This window comes from Lagopus muta, chromosome 16 (assembly GCF_023343835.1).
Source record: "Lagopus muta isolate bLagMut1 chromosome 16, bLagMut1 primary, whole genome shotgun sequence".
Classification (NCBI taxonomy): domain Eukaryota; kingdom Metazoa; phylum Chordata; class Aves; order Galliformes; family Phasianidae; genus Lagopus; species Lagopus muta.
Window position 1 is genome coordinate 129,997 of NC_064448.1, and position 13,086 is coordinate 143,082.

Below are 13,086 nucleotides of genomic sequence, written 5' to 3' on the forward strand. Positions count from 1 at the left end.
CTCGTGAAAGGCACTTCCGGTGCTTGACGTCAGACGGCTGAGGGGCGGGGTCGTCGCGTGGCCCCTCCTCCCAGTGGCAGGTCACACCCCGCAGCGCCCGAGCGCTCCCCAGCGCCAGGCGTTGGGGTGGGGCTGCGGTTGCGTAGGAGCCACTTCCTGGTTGGCGGCGGGAAGATGGCGGTGGCGGGTGGCGGGGATGGTGGTTTGCGCTCCCCTGAGCCCTGGCCAGACCTGCTGGCGCGCCTCACCTGCCCTGTGTGCCTTGAGGTGTTCGACAGTCCCGTCCGGGTGCCCTGCGGACACGTGTGAGCGGCCTAAGGAGGAGTGCGGGCGAGGAGGGAGGCCGCGCGGGGCCCTCTCGGCCCGTAGGACTGCGGGCAGCGCACGGGACCGCCGCTCCGTACCGCACGGGAAAGGCGCGGAGACCCTGGGCTGTTCTCATTGTGTCCTTGTCCCGGCGTAGGTTCTGCACGCCGTGTCTGCAGGAGTGCCTGAAGCCGAAGAAGCCTGTGTGTGGTGTGTGCCGCGGCGCGCTGACAGCCGGCAGCAGGGCGCTGGACCTGGAGCAGCTGATAGAGAGCACCGAGACTGCCTGCAGCGGCTGCGGCAAGAAGGTGGGACCCAGCGAAGAGCTGGGAGGGCTGAGGCGGGTGCGATGTGCTGTAACTGCGCCCCGCGGGGAATGCGGATCCTGCTCTGTTTTCTATAGGTTCTTCAAAGCTTCCCAAAGCGTTTGGTTTGGTAGCCAATACTGAGGTGTTGCATTAATTTCACTATTTCTGGATAGTGCTGTTTTCATCGTTGCGGCTGATAGATAGCTGTAGTACCTTGATTATCAATTGTTAAGTCCTACTAATGAAAGTTCAAATTAAGAAAGTTTGTATTTAAACCTATGTCACAGTATGTACAGAAAGCTAAATTATTTCCCATGTCATCTCAGTAACAACATAAGCTGGCTTTGTATAAGAATATTTTCTGGTACTGGAGTATAGGTGAAGATAAGTACAATGGAACAGTGTTGTATTTGTAAAATATTACAAGCAGCAGTTATACATTAACTAATTTGTAATCTCAAAGCTTTCCAGCTCACCAGCTGAAATACGTATTTCTTCCTGCTGTAGCACTGGCTGCAGAAGACTTTGTGTGTAGTCCTGCTGCAAATAGTGTAACTGCTGTGTGATTGTTGTCTAAGCAGATGTTCCTCTCAAAGATGCGCAGCCATGCAGCCTCCTGTTCAAAGTACCAGAATTACATAATGGAAGGTGTGAAAGCTGTAACTAAAGAACCACTTCACAACACCAGGTAAGTAGCTCTTCTCTGGAAATACTCATACTTAGGATCACAAAAAGAGGACTATTACCAAATAATCCATACAAAATCTCAAATTTGATTCCACTTCTGAGAAGAGGCCTTTTATGTAAACAAACAAAAAGACAAAACAAAGCCAACACTGTGTTATGGCGTTTCGTGCAAACTATAATTTTGCTGTAAAAGCAGACTTTCCGTCATTCCTTAGTTTGTTTATTAACATTTCACGCTGTAAGAATAGGCCACAATCCTGCAACTGAGTGCACCTAAGCAAACTATTCTCCTTCTCTATGCAGTCTTTGCACAAGACAAGATTGGAGTACTTGATACAAGCAGCTCCTTATTTAATAATAGCTGTCTTTCTGTCTCTTGATTGTAGTAACTTAAAGGGAATGTGGAGCTGACTGCATCACACTGATTGGCGTTTTAGTGTTCTGGGTGATTGATACGCTGTGTGTTTAAAAACGTAAAAAATATAAGAAGGTGATAAATGGCATTTATAACATGTTTTGAAGAAATACCTTTGTGTAGAAGTTTATGATGTGAAGATTTACATAAGATGTCATTAAGAATTTAAAAGACTATTCTTTAAATTTGTTTGTCTTGATTGCATGGAATAAAATTACTGTTTTGAATAATTTTTACTCTTAGTCGCTAGTAAGATAACTTCCAGGTAGCAAATTCAAAGCCTTTTATACTATTCTAAAAATATAGATTTTTTTTTTTTGGTGCTTTTAACTTAACTAATTTGACAACATATCTCATCTTTTTCCCCCTGAACCAGGAACTTCCCAAATCGCTTTACCTTTCCTTGTCCGTACTGCAGTGAGAAAAACTTTGATCAAGAAGGACTAGTTGAACACTGCAAAACATTGCACAGCATGGATGCAAGACAAGTGGTAATAAAAAGTCTTGGTGCAAGAATTGCAATGAAGTCTAGTCTTAAATCCCCTTGAAACAATGAATTAGAGACTTACTGCTTGAAGTTAAGTACGTATTTATACTTGCTTCTATTAAAGTCAATTTACATCTACTTCACATCACCTCATATTTGAAAAACGGTAGGCATTCCAAGTACTTTAGGCACAGTAACAGGGATAAAATTAATGCAATGAATTAAAAAAAAAAAAAAGGCACTAATTTCCCCTCTGCTATTCTCAGCAATAAAATATTATAAACTATTGTGAATATTGATTGGGGAAAAAAAAAGTATCTATTTTTGGTAGTTTTTATCTCCAAATTATACTCCATTTTCTATAAAAAGGTATTGCAAAACTTGGAACTGAATTGGAAGCCTTCATTTGTTTTTAAAGTTCTTAGGAATTTGGAATTTATTTAGGAAAAAAAAAAATCTTGGGGAGAAGTGATCTTTGTGAAAATGATCAAGAAAACTTCTTTGTTATTGATTAATGGAGTTTGAGATCTTCTGAGGCAAACAGCAGTGATTGATTCTCATCAGCAGTATGTAGAGAGAAGAATAAACCATTCTCATTCAGAGGCATAGGAAATTAATTTAAATAAAAGCCTCTGTTAAACCTGAATGTTGAATGGCCCAGTAAAGTGTTTGACATCACTTTTCTTAGAGAGTAGTGATTGTTACAAATCTCAGACTTCAGTCACTGTCTCTTCTGCCCTTCATAGTATAAATGTTAACACATTTAACTGTTGGGGCCTAACTGACTTTTAATTTTTTCTTCAAGGTTTGCCCAATTTGTGCCTCAATGCCATGGGGAGATCCAAATTACAGGAGTGCTAACTTCATGGAGCACCTTCAAAGACGACACCGGTTTTCATATGATACTTTTGTGGTATGTGTTTTCTCACCCTTGGAGTACATGAGCCTGACGACTCTTAAAACAACTTTTTACATAGTCACTACTATGAAATCCAATTTATGCAGATGGTATCATGAGACAAATTGGATTATTGGCAAGTTAGAAGATGAGGCAGCTGTTTTCTGTTTTTATTTTGTGTTAGATTAACCACCATGGCTGTTGCAGTAAAAGAATTTCTGTACCTTTTGTTCATAGGATTATGATGCTGATGAAGATGATATGATGGCACAGGTTTTGATGCGTTCTTTGCGGGATAAATAAAATTTAAAAATGTGAAAGACTAACTGTCAAACCAAGCTTCCATGGGGGGGAAGCGCCCAGCATCCTTGCACTTCACCCTGTACATCCCAAGATGAGCTCAGGCATCCAGAAATATGGAAGACTTTTTAATCTGTCTTGGTTTCAAATTCCTGTTTGATATGTTTGTATCATTGGGTCTTCTGTTAACCACGTAAGTTTAATTTTCTTATTTGCTTCACACAAAGCTCAATTAGAAGTCTCCTCCATGCTGACTTACTTCCCTTCACCTGTGCCTGTTTTCTGATGAGTTATTTTTTCCAGTTGTGTTCATTTGACTCTAAATGCAGAAATATTCCAGACTGCATGGTCCAAACTAGTTGGACCTCCTAATGTTGTTTACATTTCTTAAGTGATAGTATAAGAGGTGTATTGGTATGTATTTTTCTTAAGTGAGACCTCTAGGTGCTAGTTGTAACTGTCAGATCAGTTCTTATTCAAAGTGGCCTCTGCCTGTGATTTCATGTTTAGCAGTATTTGAACTCTTACAGGCGTTCTCTCAGTTACATGGAAAACAAGTTTTTAGTATGAGTCTTCAAACTACAGTTTTTCTTAGTAGATGTTTGCAGCTAGGTAAGAAACTAGTTCAAAGTATTTTAGTTCTATGCCTGATTATTATTTTGTTCCACACTTTGACCATAATTTCAAGCCTAGAAAATAGATCTTTTGTGTTAGTTCAATTGCTAAAGCAAATATCAATCATATCTGCTGACTTTGTGATTCAATTAGTGTTTTCAGAAATTGGTTTTCTAGGCTTCTTAAGCATTATGCTCATAAGAGAGTTCAGAGAAAAAATCAGTATCTCCACCTTCTATGAAAATTTTTGTTTAAATGTATTTATTTTTAATTGTTCCATCTCTCACGGCAAACTGGAAGCAAAACTTAGATTCCATGGCACTTGCACAGCTCTACCTTTCCGCATCACAGATTTTAAGAAGTATTTTGAATTTATGTTCTTCATTTAAATGTTGCTAAAGCTATGCTTAGATTGTGTTTTCCATGTATTATATATATAGTATGCAGGTATAGCTTTCAAAGAAAAAGTAAAATATAAACAAGAAAGCAGGATGACTGTTCCCTTACATGGAAAACGGATACTTGATATTCAATTATACACTTTCACTATAGAGCTTCCTTTTAACACTTTAACTGCACAATCATGATGCTGAGATCTAGCCATCTGAGACACCTGAGCAGAAGCTGTAAACCAGAGTAGTGTAATTCAACTTGGCATACTTAATTGGAGTAGTGGACCTGTACCACCACAGAATAGAGTACTAATTAGTTTCTTTCACAAATAATATCTTCATACCCTGCAGACACAGCATAGCCTTACCCTTATTAAATGTACCCCAGCTAAAATCTCTTGACTAAACTTTGTGTTCAGCAAGACCTCTAACATATTTAGCTTGTTTTTAGTATGTTTTCCCAAACTTGGAATAGGCTACTTATAGACTCAGCCTTAAGTATCTGCTTGGTGAACAGAATTTCAGTCTTAGCAAAAATACTCATGGCACTGCGGGAAAAAGTACTTTGTTTTGGAGTTGGTTATTTCTAATGCTTGATCTGTGAAAAGATGACTATGTTGGTGGTTGAGTGGAGATTTCTAGGTTCTGGCTAGGATGGAGTTTTGTGGTGCAAATTGACCTAAATCTAGATTTTTGCTGCTATTTGAAGTGCACTTCCATGCAATTTAGATTAAATGTTTAAGGAGCAGTTAGAAGCTTCTGAGCAATTACTTTGTGTTTTTTGAATTTTGAAGACGAGTTATAAATAAAGTTCATTTAATTTATAAAATTCTATCTTCCTGTCAGCTTCTGTCATTTCTTCCTCATGATCTGTACACTTTGTTTCACATCTCTCCAAAACAGTTCTTAATGCTATGTAGAGCTCCAGGGAGCATGCCAGAAACTGGGAAAGAAACAGACAGACTTCAGCTTTGTTTCCTTTGCCTGTGAAACTGGAAGGTGGGGATTGTCTTGCAGCCCTGAAGGATGAGAAATGTTTTTTCAGGCCTTATGATCATACCTTGTCTGTATGGACCTGCTCATTGACTGTGCATCTTGGCTTTGATTTGCTTCAACTTACAAGGAATTATTTCACGCACGGGACAAACGCAAACTGGAAAATGCACACCAGATCTACTTGAATTTTGATTAAATCTGTGAATGAGTAAGGAGTGAAGTTCTGGCACCTCCTAGCTTTTAACAGTGGAATTTATAGCACTGCTATCTGTGCAGTGATAAGCATCCATACAGGCACTCAGAAGTTGAGCTGTAGTTTTCCACTTAAGTGCTGATGAGCTTAGTATCTCTGCTGCTGACTTCATCAACTTAACAAGCTTGTTTACAAACGGTGATATGTCTCAGTGGTATTTGCTCATTAATTTGAAGACACTGGTGAGAGACACGTGCTTAACCTTGATTTATCTCATCTGTATGCAGAAACTCATCATTCCAAAAAGGGATTGTTACAGAACAAGCTAATTCTGGTTTCAGAACCTGGTAAAGTACCACTGCAGGAGAATGAAACGCTGCCAGAAGGGCTGCTACCACCTTGTCAGCAGCTGATCTTGTAGCTGCAGCAAGTCCCACTGCTAATGATAATGGCCCACTGCTAGTGATAATGCAGTCGGGCTGCCTTCAACCTGTGAAATTCCTAGTGTCTAGCACTGGGGAATTAGGGAAATCAGCACATAGAAAGGGGTACAGAATGGGCAGAGACAAGCATGTGTTTGAGGGTTTGTTGGTTTTTGTTTTGTTTTTCCTATGAATCTGTCTGTGGTCAAAGACTGGCCTTAATCAGGCAGATAAATTGATGTCAGTATTAAATGCCTAAAGCAATTGGCATAACTTCACCTGGAATTACAGCAGTCGATCCCATCTTGTAAAGGGCTCTGTAATAATGCATTAAGTGTGGGTTAATGCTGGGTACTCCTGGGGCCTGCTTGGCAATAACTGTCCTGAGTCCTCGAAGCAAAGCCCAGCGGAATTATTGCAGGGATTCTGGCAGACATGGATGCTCCCTGGCGAGGTGGGTGTAAGGATTCATCTCTCATGGTCAGAAGTTTGGGGTCTATGCAGGTATTTCTGGCCAGCTCCAGGCAGCCTTCAGAAACTCAGCTGTTGTTTTCAAAGTTGTTTTCTTATGCTTGTTTGCAGCAAAAGACTTGAGAAGATAAAAAGGATTGAGGTAAACGGGGTCAGGAGAATAAAAGTGCTTTGGTTTCTGAAGCAGCCGCAAAGCAGCGCGGTAGCGCGTGAGTGGCAGCTAGCTGAGCGATGGCCTCCTGCCCCGATTGTTAGCGCGGTGGCCGTGACTTTTTGTCCGAAGAGGCCGTCAGGGAGCACCTTTGGGCACCGCTTCGTGCGGGTCGCGGCTGAGAGTGTCTCCCGCGGTCCGCCCCGGCTGCCGGCAGGGGGAGAACTCGGCCCGCCGGGAGGCGGCGCCAGGCCCGGCTGATCCGGGCTGTCCCCGCCGGCTCCGGCCCTGGGGAGCACATTCACCCTGCTTCGGGGAGAGGCGGGGAGAAGCGCCTGCGGGCAGCCCGCGACGACGACGAGCAGCAAAGGAGGAACGTGGCAGGTCCGGGCCGCGCAGCGCGGGGCTCGGGAGGATTCGCCGACCGCCTCCTCTCGAGACGGGGAGCGGCCGCCCCCGAGCTGCAGCCTCGGGCCGTATTGCCGCGCTTCCCACTTCTGCGTTCGAGGTTGCCGCCGAGCAGGCTGGCGCCGAGCGTGGAGTCGAGACCCCCCCGGAGAGCTCCGCCCACCCCCCCCCCCCCCCGCACCCCGGGGTCCGCTGGCAACGCCGGGGAAGTGAAGGCGGCTGTGAGCCCATGAGGACGGAGCGGTGGGGGAGGACCGGGAGGGCTCCGGACCAGAAATCCGAGCTCCGCACCCCTTTCCAGCAGATGCTCCCCAGCCAGGAGCTGCTATGCCCGGTGCCGGCACCTGTAGTCTGCCCGCCCCGCCCGCCCCATTGGCTCTGGGCACGGGGGGCGGCCCTGCACCGCCCTCCTCGCCCCCCTGTACAGCCCGGGCCCATATTAACGGACGCTGAGAGGCGGAGGTTCCGCAGCGGGCGGTGGCGCCGGGCAAGCACGATGCCGCGCTCGTTCTTGGTGAAGAAGCACTTCTCGGCCAGCAAGAAGCCCAACTACAGCGAGTTGGAGAGCCAGACCGGTGCGTGCCGAGCCGAGCCGTCTCGCGGGTGCGGGCTGCCCTTCCTCTCCCTGCTGCAGCGGAGCGGTGCGCTGCCCTTCCGCGCGGCTGTGGGATTTTTAGTCCGTTTCTCTGTTACCGCGAGGAGCGTCCCGCGGGGTGGGCGGAGGAGCGGAGCGGCTGCGTAGTGCCCCGGGGTAGGCAGAGACCCTTGGGGTGAGTGGTGACCTTTCCACCGTCCCTCGGCGCCGCGGTGAGCGGGGCGCCTCGCTCCGTGCGGTGATTCCGTGTTGCCCCGGGGTGGGCAGTGAGTGCTCCGCAGGGTGGGCTTGGGATTCTTGGGGTCGGTTTGGGGTCCCCGTGTCCCTCTGGCTCCGGGGTGCGTTGGGGCATGGGGTGGCTGTGGAATGCGGTTGAGTCCCTTTGCCTTGGGCTGGGGCGTGGTGTGGGTTCGAGCACCCTGTTCCCGTGGGCGCAGAGCCCACTGTGGGGTGGGTTGAGGTCTCCGTGTACCCCCATTCCCGTTCCCATTTGGGTGAGTTCATCCCGTCCATTTTCAGTGGGACAGACTAGGATTCCTTTGCCCCCCATTCCTAACGTGACAGGTCGGAGTCCCCTTGTTACCAGTGGGGTGGATTGGGGTCCTTACGCCCCTTGTTCTTATGGGGTGAGTGCTCCACTGAGTGCTACCTATTGCCTACAGTGTTTGCTGCCCCGCTGCTGTATGAGACGTGTGCGTTGTCCGTCATCCCTCCACCCGAAGTGCTGGGCCCTGGGGCCTATTACCCGCCGCTGGTGTGGGATGCTGGTCTGCTCTCTAGCCTTTTCCCAGCTGGCCTGGGCACCGAGGCAGAGGCAGCAGGTGGTGCGGCACCAGCCCTGGACCTGACGACACTCTCTAGTGAGGAGGATGAGGGCAAGAGCTCAGGGCCACCCAGCCCAGCCTCAGCCCCTTCTGCTGCTGAGCGGTTCCGCTGTGCCCAGTGCGCCAAGGCCTACTCCACCTTCGCTGGGCTCTCCAAGCACAAGCAATTGCACTGCGATGTTCAGACCAGGAAATCCTTCAGCTGCAAGTACTGCGAGAAGGAGTACGTGAGCCTGGGGGCTCTCAAGATGCACATCCGGAGCCACACGCTGCCCTGTGTCTGCAAGATGTGCGGCAAGGCCTTCTCCCGGCCCTGGTTGCTGCAGGGCCACATCCGCACGCACACTGGTAACAATGCTACTCAGCCCTCCTCCCACCCTTATCGATTCCCTGCTCCTAGCCCAGAGCAAACCAGTTGCCTGGCTATTATCTTGGAAGATATGGGCTTCCCAAACTCCCTTGGCACGTCTCTTTAAATGTTCTAGTTGGAACTGACTGTGGAGTAAAGACACAGCTTGGGAATGTGTGCCTCGAAGCTGGGGCTGTTGTGCTGTGCTGGGATGCTTGGTCCTGTGCAGCTTCATGCTCAGAGACCTGCTGCTCACCACCATGGCCTCTGCCCCAGGGCCACGGCACCTGGCATTACCCGTAGCTCTGCAACTCATGGTCCCAGAGTTACAGGCAGGTGTTGGCAGCTGCCTCATGCACCTGTTGTTGTTTGGGGCCACGCGCAGCTGCAACTCTCCTCATGCCCACAAAGCATCTCTCAAGCATCTTTTGTGGTGCTGTTGGGATGGTGTAATGGTTCCTTGGCAGTAATTTCGTACCCTCTCAGAGTACTAAAGATGATGGCTGAAGGAAGCTGGCAAGACTTGATTGTGCTTTCCAAATTGAGCATGCACATTCTTTTCCTCCAAAAGAGTCGAGAGGAATTCAGCCTGGCCAGGGCCTTTCAATGCCTCCAGGAAGAAGGGGGAGTGCAGGGTCTGGGGGAGGAAATGGCTGTGCTCAGCCCTAACGCTGTGACACCGTGGCAGGGCCTCGCTGTGCGGGAGCTGCCCTGCTTGTTGCAGATGGTTCTGGCATCAGGGATTTTTTTGAGTAGGAAATTCCCAAACTGGAGGCGTTGCTCGGTGAATGCAGGCCTTCCCGTGCCGTTTTCCATCCCAGTAATGCTGCGAGCACTCCTTTTCACACGATTGCTGGCTAATAAATGGCTTGCTCTTTGATATTCCCCATGTGTTGATGCAGTGGTTAATTGGGAACGTTTCTCTTTGTCTCATAGGTGAAAAGCCTTTTTCCTGTACACATTGCAACCGGGCCTTTGCTGACCGCTCTAATCTGCGCGCCCACCTGCAGACCCATTCAGATGTAAAGAAGTACCAGTGCAAAACCTGCTCCCGGACTTTCTCCCGAATGTCGCTGCTGCACAAGCACGAAGAGACGGGTTGCTCAGGGGCACGCTGAGGACCAGCACTCCTTTCCCGTGCAGATACATGTATCGTACCTAGTGTTTGTAGGAGTTAGTTCCCTCCGTGCTGCCGTTGCCATGCACCTCGGACTGTACGCAGCCACAAGACATGCACGCTCCTCATCCTGTGCTCCTGTGCAACCCCAAGGCCTGATCCTGCTTCCATCTGGACATCTTTGGGTGCAGGGTGGACTCCCATGAGAGGCATTGTGAGGCCTGGAGCATAGCAGCACCTCGCAGGTGGCACTGCATCCTGGCGTGCCACCAGTGTTGGGCATTGCAGCTGTGTAGCTCTAGGGGTTGCTTTTCTTTTTCTTCTCTTTTTTTCTTTTTTTTTTTCTTTTTTTTCCACATAACCACTTGGTAATTTCTAAGAACCAATATTTTCTTTAATGGAAGACGAAGTGTTAGCACAACCTCTTTCCCTCTGTCTCGACTGTATATAAGCTGCAAGTAGAAGGTGTAACTATGCAATAATACAGTATCACATTAGTTGTGAAGCAGCTGCTTCTTCCCAGCACAATGACAATTTGCAATGCCTGCAAGATTAACGGTGTCCATAAAAGGCATTGGTAGCTATTTCAAACAAGAATCCTGTTTACAGAGCAGCTATGCACTCAAGCACCTGTTAATATGACTCTTAACAACTGCTTTTCAAAGAGGACTGTGACTAATAGCCGGCACTTGTCAGCGATACAATGGTGGCCTGTCCAAAGGCTGCCCACCGACAGGTGTGTGCCAGAAGGGCTATTTATGGTTTTTGACAGGTGCCTCCTGAATGCGTCTCTTTGGACATTGTTTTTACAGAATCATAACAAAGAGGATGTTTACGTTTCAAAGGTACACTGGTATTTATATTTTTGTGCCATGATTTTGTACTGATAAAACTTTTATATAATTATATACAGTTTATTGATATTCAATAAAATGGTTAATTTATAATCTGGTTCTGTGTGTGCTTTGGTGAATGCATAGCTGAGCTGAGCACGGTTTGGGGAGTGGGGTGCGGGGCCCCAGTGGTTCTCCTGCTCCTCACGCTGGCTGCAGGTGAACCACAAGTGCTGCTGCACAGCAGGGGCTGTGGCACAGCCGTTTCTTGGGGAAGGAAAAGGTAGGCTGAGTCAGTTCCTGCAGCTGTGTGGGGCTGGGGGGAAGGGGGCAGCTGTGAAGAGACATGAGCAGGTAGAGGGCTGCTAGTGGGACTGCAGTGGGGAGCACCTAGTATGCCTTGAGATTCCCCATGGGAACCAATTCCCCCGGTGCTAGGGACCACCAGGACATAGGCAGGTGACTGGGTGGCCCAGCACAGGTGGTGTGGCCATGGGGCTGGCACATCCTGTTGTCACACAGAGCCTTTGGATGGGGCTGTCCCAGGAGGGGTGAGGTGTGCTAAGGACACCCCTGGTGCCCATCTCTGCCATTTTCCACAACAAAACCATTCCTGTGCTCCAGCCCCCTCCCAGAGCTGAGAATGTGGGGCACAGAGCCTCACGACCCTTCACACTACCTCCCCATGGGGCTGAGTGTTGGTCCTTTCACCCCCACACATCTCCTCGGTGCAGGATGCTGAGCAGCCATCCCCTTATGCTGGAGGCAGTGCCCGCAGTACTTGTGCCCAGCTCAGAGGCTGCGGTGGAGCTCGAAGATACATGGGGCTGTAAAATGGAGCAGAATTTCTGCTTGGCCCTTCTTTAATTAAGAGATCACCCAGTGTAAATCGACTTTCCCAGTCACATTCAACTCATTACATTATTATTAAGCAGGGCAGGAAGTTTTGGGTTTTGTTCTCGGGTGTGCTTTTTTTCTTCCTTTTCCCAACAGGAAACGGGGGAAGGGCACTAATTACTTTCAGCTTTCCATCCATAAAATCTTGGATTTGCAAAAGCAGCTAAACAGTTTTAAAAAAGACCAATTTGGAGCAAGGGCCACCTGCAGGAGCTTGGAAGGAGGGGTCAGGGGCTGACAACCATGGAGCATGGAGCTACGGGGCCCTTCCTGCAGTCAGGAGGCTACACTGTGAGCTCTGCATATCTTTCACTGGGCCAAATCCTTCTGTTTCTGTTCTCTGGCAGCATGCATCTGGCCATACTGTGTGGTCCCCAGTCAGATGTGCCTCGCTGGGGCTGGATGCAGGGAGTCCTGCCAGCCCTGCTTCAGTGGGGTGCGACGAATATTGGTTGGGCAGGCAATGGGGTTTTGGCCAGCCTCCTCCTTAGTCTTGCTACTCCCAGTTTTGCTTTGTCTGGAGGCTGGCTGGGATGCAGTGCTTTCAGAGGAAAGGTGTGAAACAGGTGAAGGACAGCCTGGGCTCCCACCAGCAAATTCTGCTGGCTTTCAAACATGGCCTTAAAACATGGGGGGAAAATGTACCACTGCCTGCTCTGAATCATAAAGGAGAATCATGCCAGCACTGGGGCTGAGGCTGTGTCTGCCCTGTCTGTCTGCTTTAGTCAGGCTGCCCCTGCTCCAGGGTCCTGCAGCATGGGGCTACCCCATGTACCTTGGGATGTGCCTGGATCTGCGACCCCTCTGCATCACAAGGTTTCATGATGAAGAATTGCCCCTGGAACTGGGTGTTATGATGAGCTGCAATTTGCTATTTCACTTTCAGGAGGAAGCCCTCTGAGCAGCAGCCCCACTGAGTGATGTGCAGCAGCAGCAGCAGCAGCAGCATTATCCCTGCCCTCCATCCCTGCCCCTGTCCTACGTGTTCTCCTGGGCAGCATGTGGTAAAGCCAAAGGGTTCATGACAAAGCCTCAGCAGTTTTCCCTGTTATTTCCCCACTCTGTTTTAATGCTACAGGAAATAAATATACCGTAAAGTTGCATCCCATGCAGGTAGAGCTGGCTCCACGCAGCATTTGGTGGCCATGTTGTGCGACCATCTGCAATCCATTATGGTGTCCATGCTTCCAGAGCCGGGATTCAGGCAGCCACTCCTTTATTGGAGCACAGGGCTCAGCCATGCTGGCTCCACACACCCAGCAGGACAACATGCTGCCACCATTGCACGTCTAAACTCCTTCTTTTCATTTCCACAGGCGACCTCTGAACAAGCACGTACAACACTGTGGCTGGTGGAGTCCATTCAAAGGTTCAAGGGAAACCACAAAGTGTGTGTGCTTCTCCAGTTTTCCCCTCTCTCTG

The 13,086-nt window shown here is 48.5% G+C and overlaps 2 protein-coding genes across 2 annotated transcripts; both read left to right on the forward strand.

Moving 5' to 3' along the window:
- The first annotated feature begins 109 nt into the window (after positions 1-109).
- On the forward strand, positions 110-5,254 carry RNF114 (ring finger protein 114). The gene is made up of 6 exons (XM_048963465.1): positions 110-305; positions 464-614; positions 1,196-1,302; positions 2,093-2,207; positions 3,009-3,116; positions 3,339-5,254. Exons 1-6 carry the CDS (start codon positions 175-177, stop codon positions 3,402-3,404), a joined length of 678 nt encoding a protein of 225 aa, XP_048819422.1. The 5' UTR covers positions 110-174; the 3' UTR covers positions 3,405-5,254.
- A 2,242-nt stretch (positions 5,255-7,496) lies between these two features.
- On the forward strand, positions 7,497-10,837 carry SNAI1 (snail family transcriptional repressor 1). The gene is made up of 3 exons (XM_048963462.1): positions 7,497-7,624; positions 8,307-8,816; positions 9,754-10,837. Exons 1-3 carry the CDS (start codon positions 7,546-7,548, stop codon positions 9,933-9,935), a joined length of 771 nt encoding a protein of 256 aa, XP_048819419.1. The 5' UTR covers positions 7,497-7,545; the 3' UTR covers positions 9,936-10,837.
- Positions 10,838-13,086: the final 2,249 nt, after the last annotated feature.

Coding starts and splice junctions, on each gene's coding strand:
- RNF114 (XM_048963465.1), top strand. CDS start 175: ATGGCGGTGGCGGGTGGCGGGGATGGTGGTTTGCGCTCCCCTGAGCCC. Junction 306..463: donor CGGGTGCCCTGCGGACACGT/GTGAGCGGCCTA, acceptor GTCCCGGCGTAG/GTTCTGCACGCCGTGTCTGC. Junction 2,208..3,008: donor GCATGGATGCAAGACAAGTG/GTAATAAAAAGT, acceptor TTTTTCTTCAAG/GTTTGCCCAATTTGTGCCTC.
- SNAI1 (XM_048963462.1), top strand. CDS start 7,546: ATGCCGCGCTCGTTCTTGGTGAAGAAGCACTTCTCGGCCAGCAAGAAG. Junction 7,625..8,306: donor CGAGTTGGAGAGCCAGACCG/GTGCGTGCCGAG, acceptor TATTGCCTACAG/TGTTTGCTGCCCCGCTGCTG. Junction 8,817..9,753: donor CCACATCCGCACGCACACTG/GTAACAATGCTA, acceptor TTTGTCTCATAG/GTGAAAAGCCTTTTTCCTGT.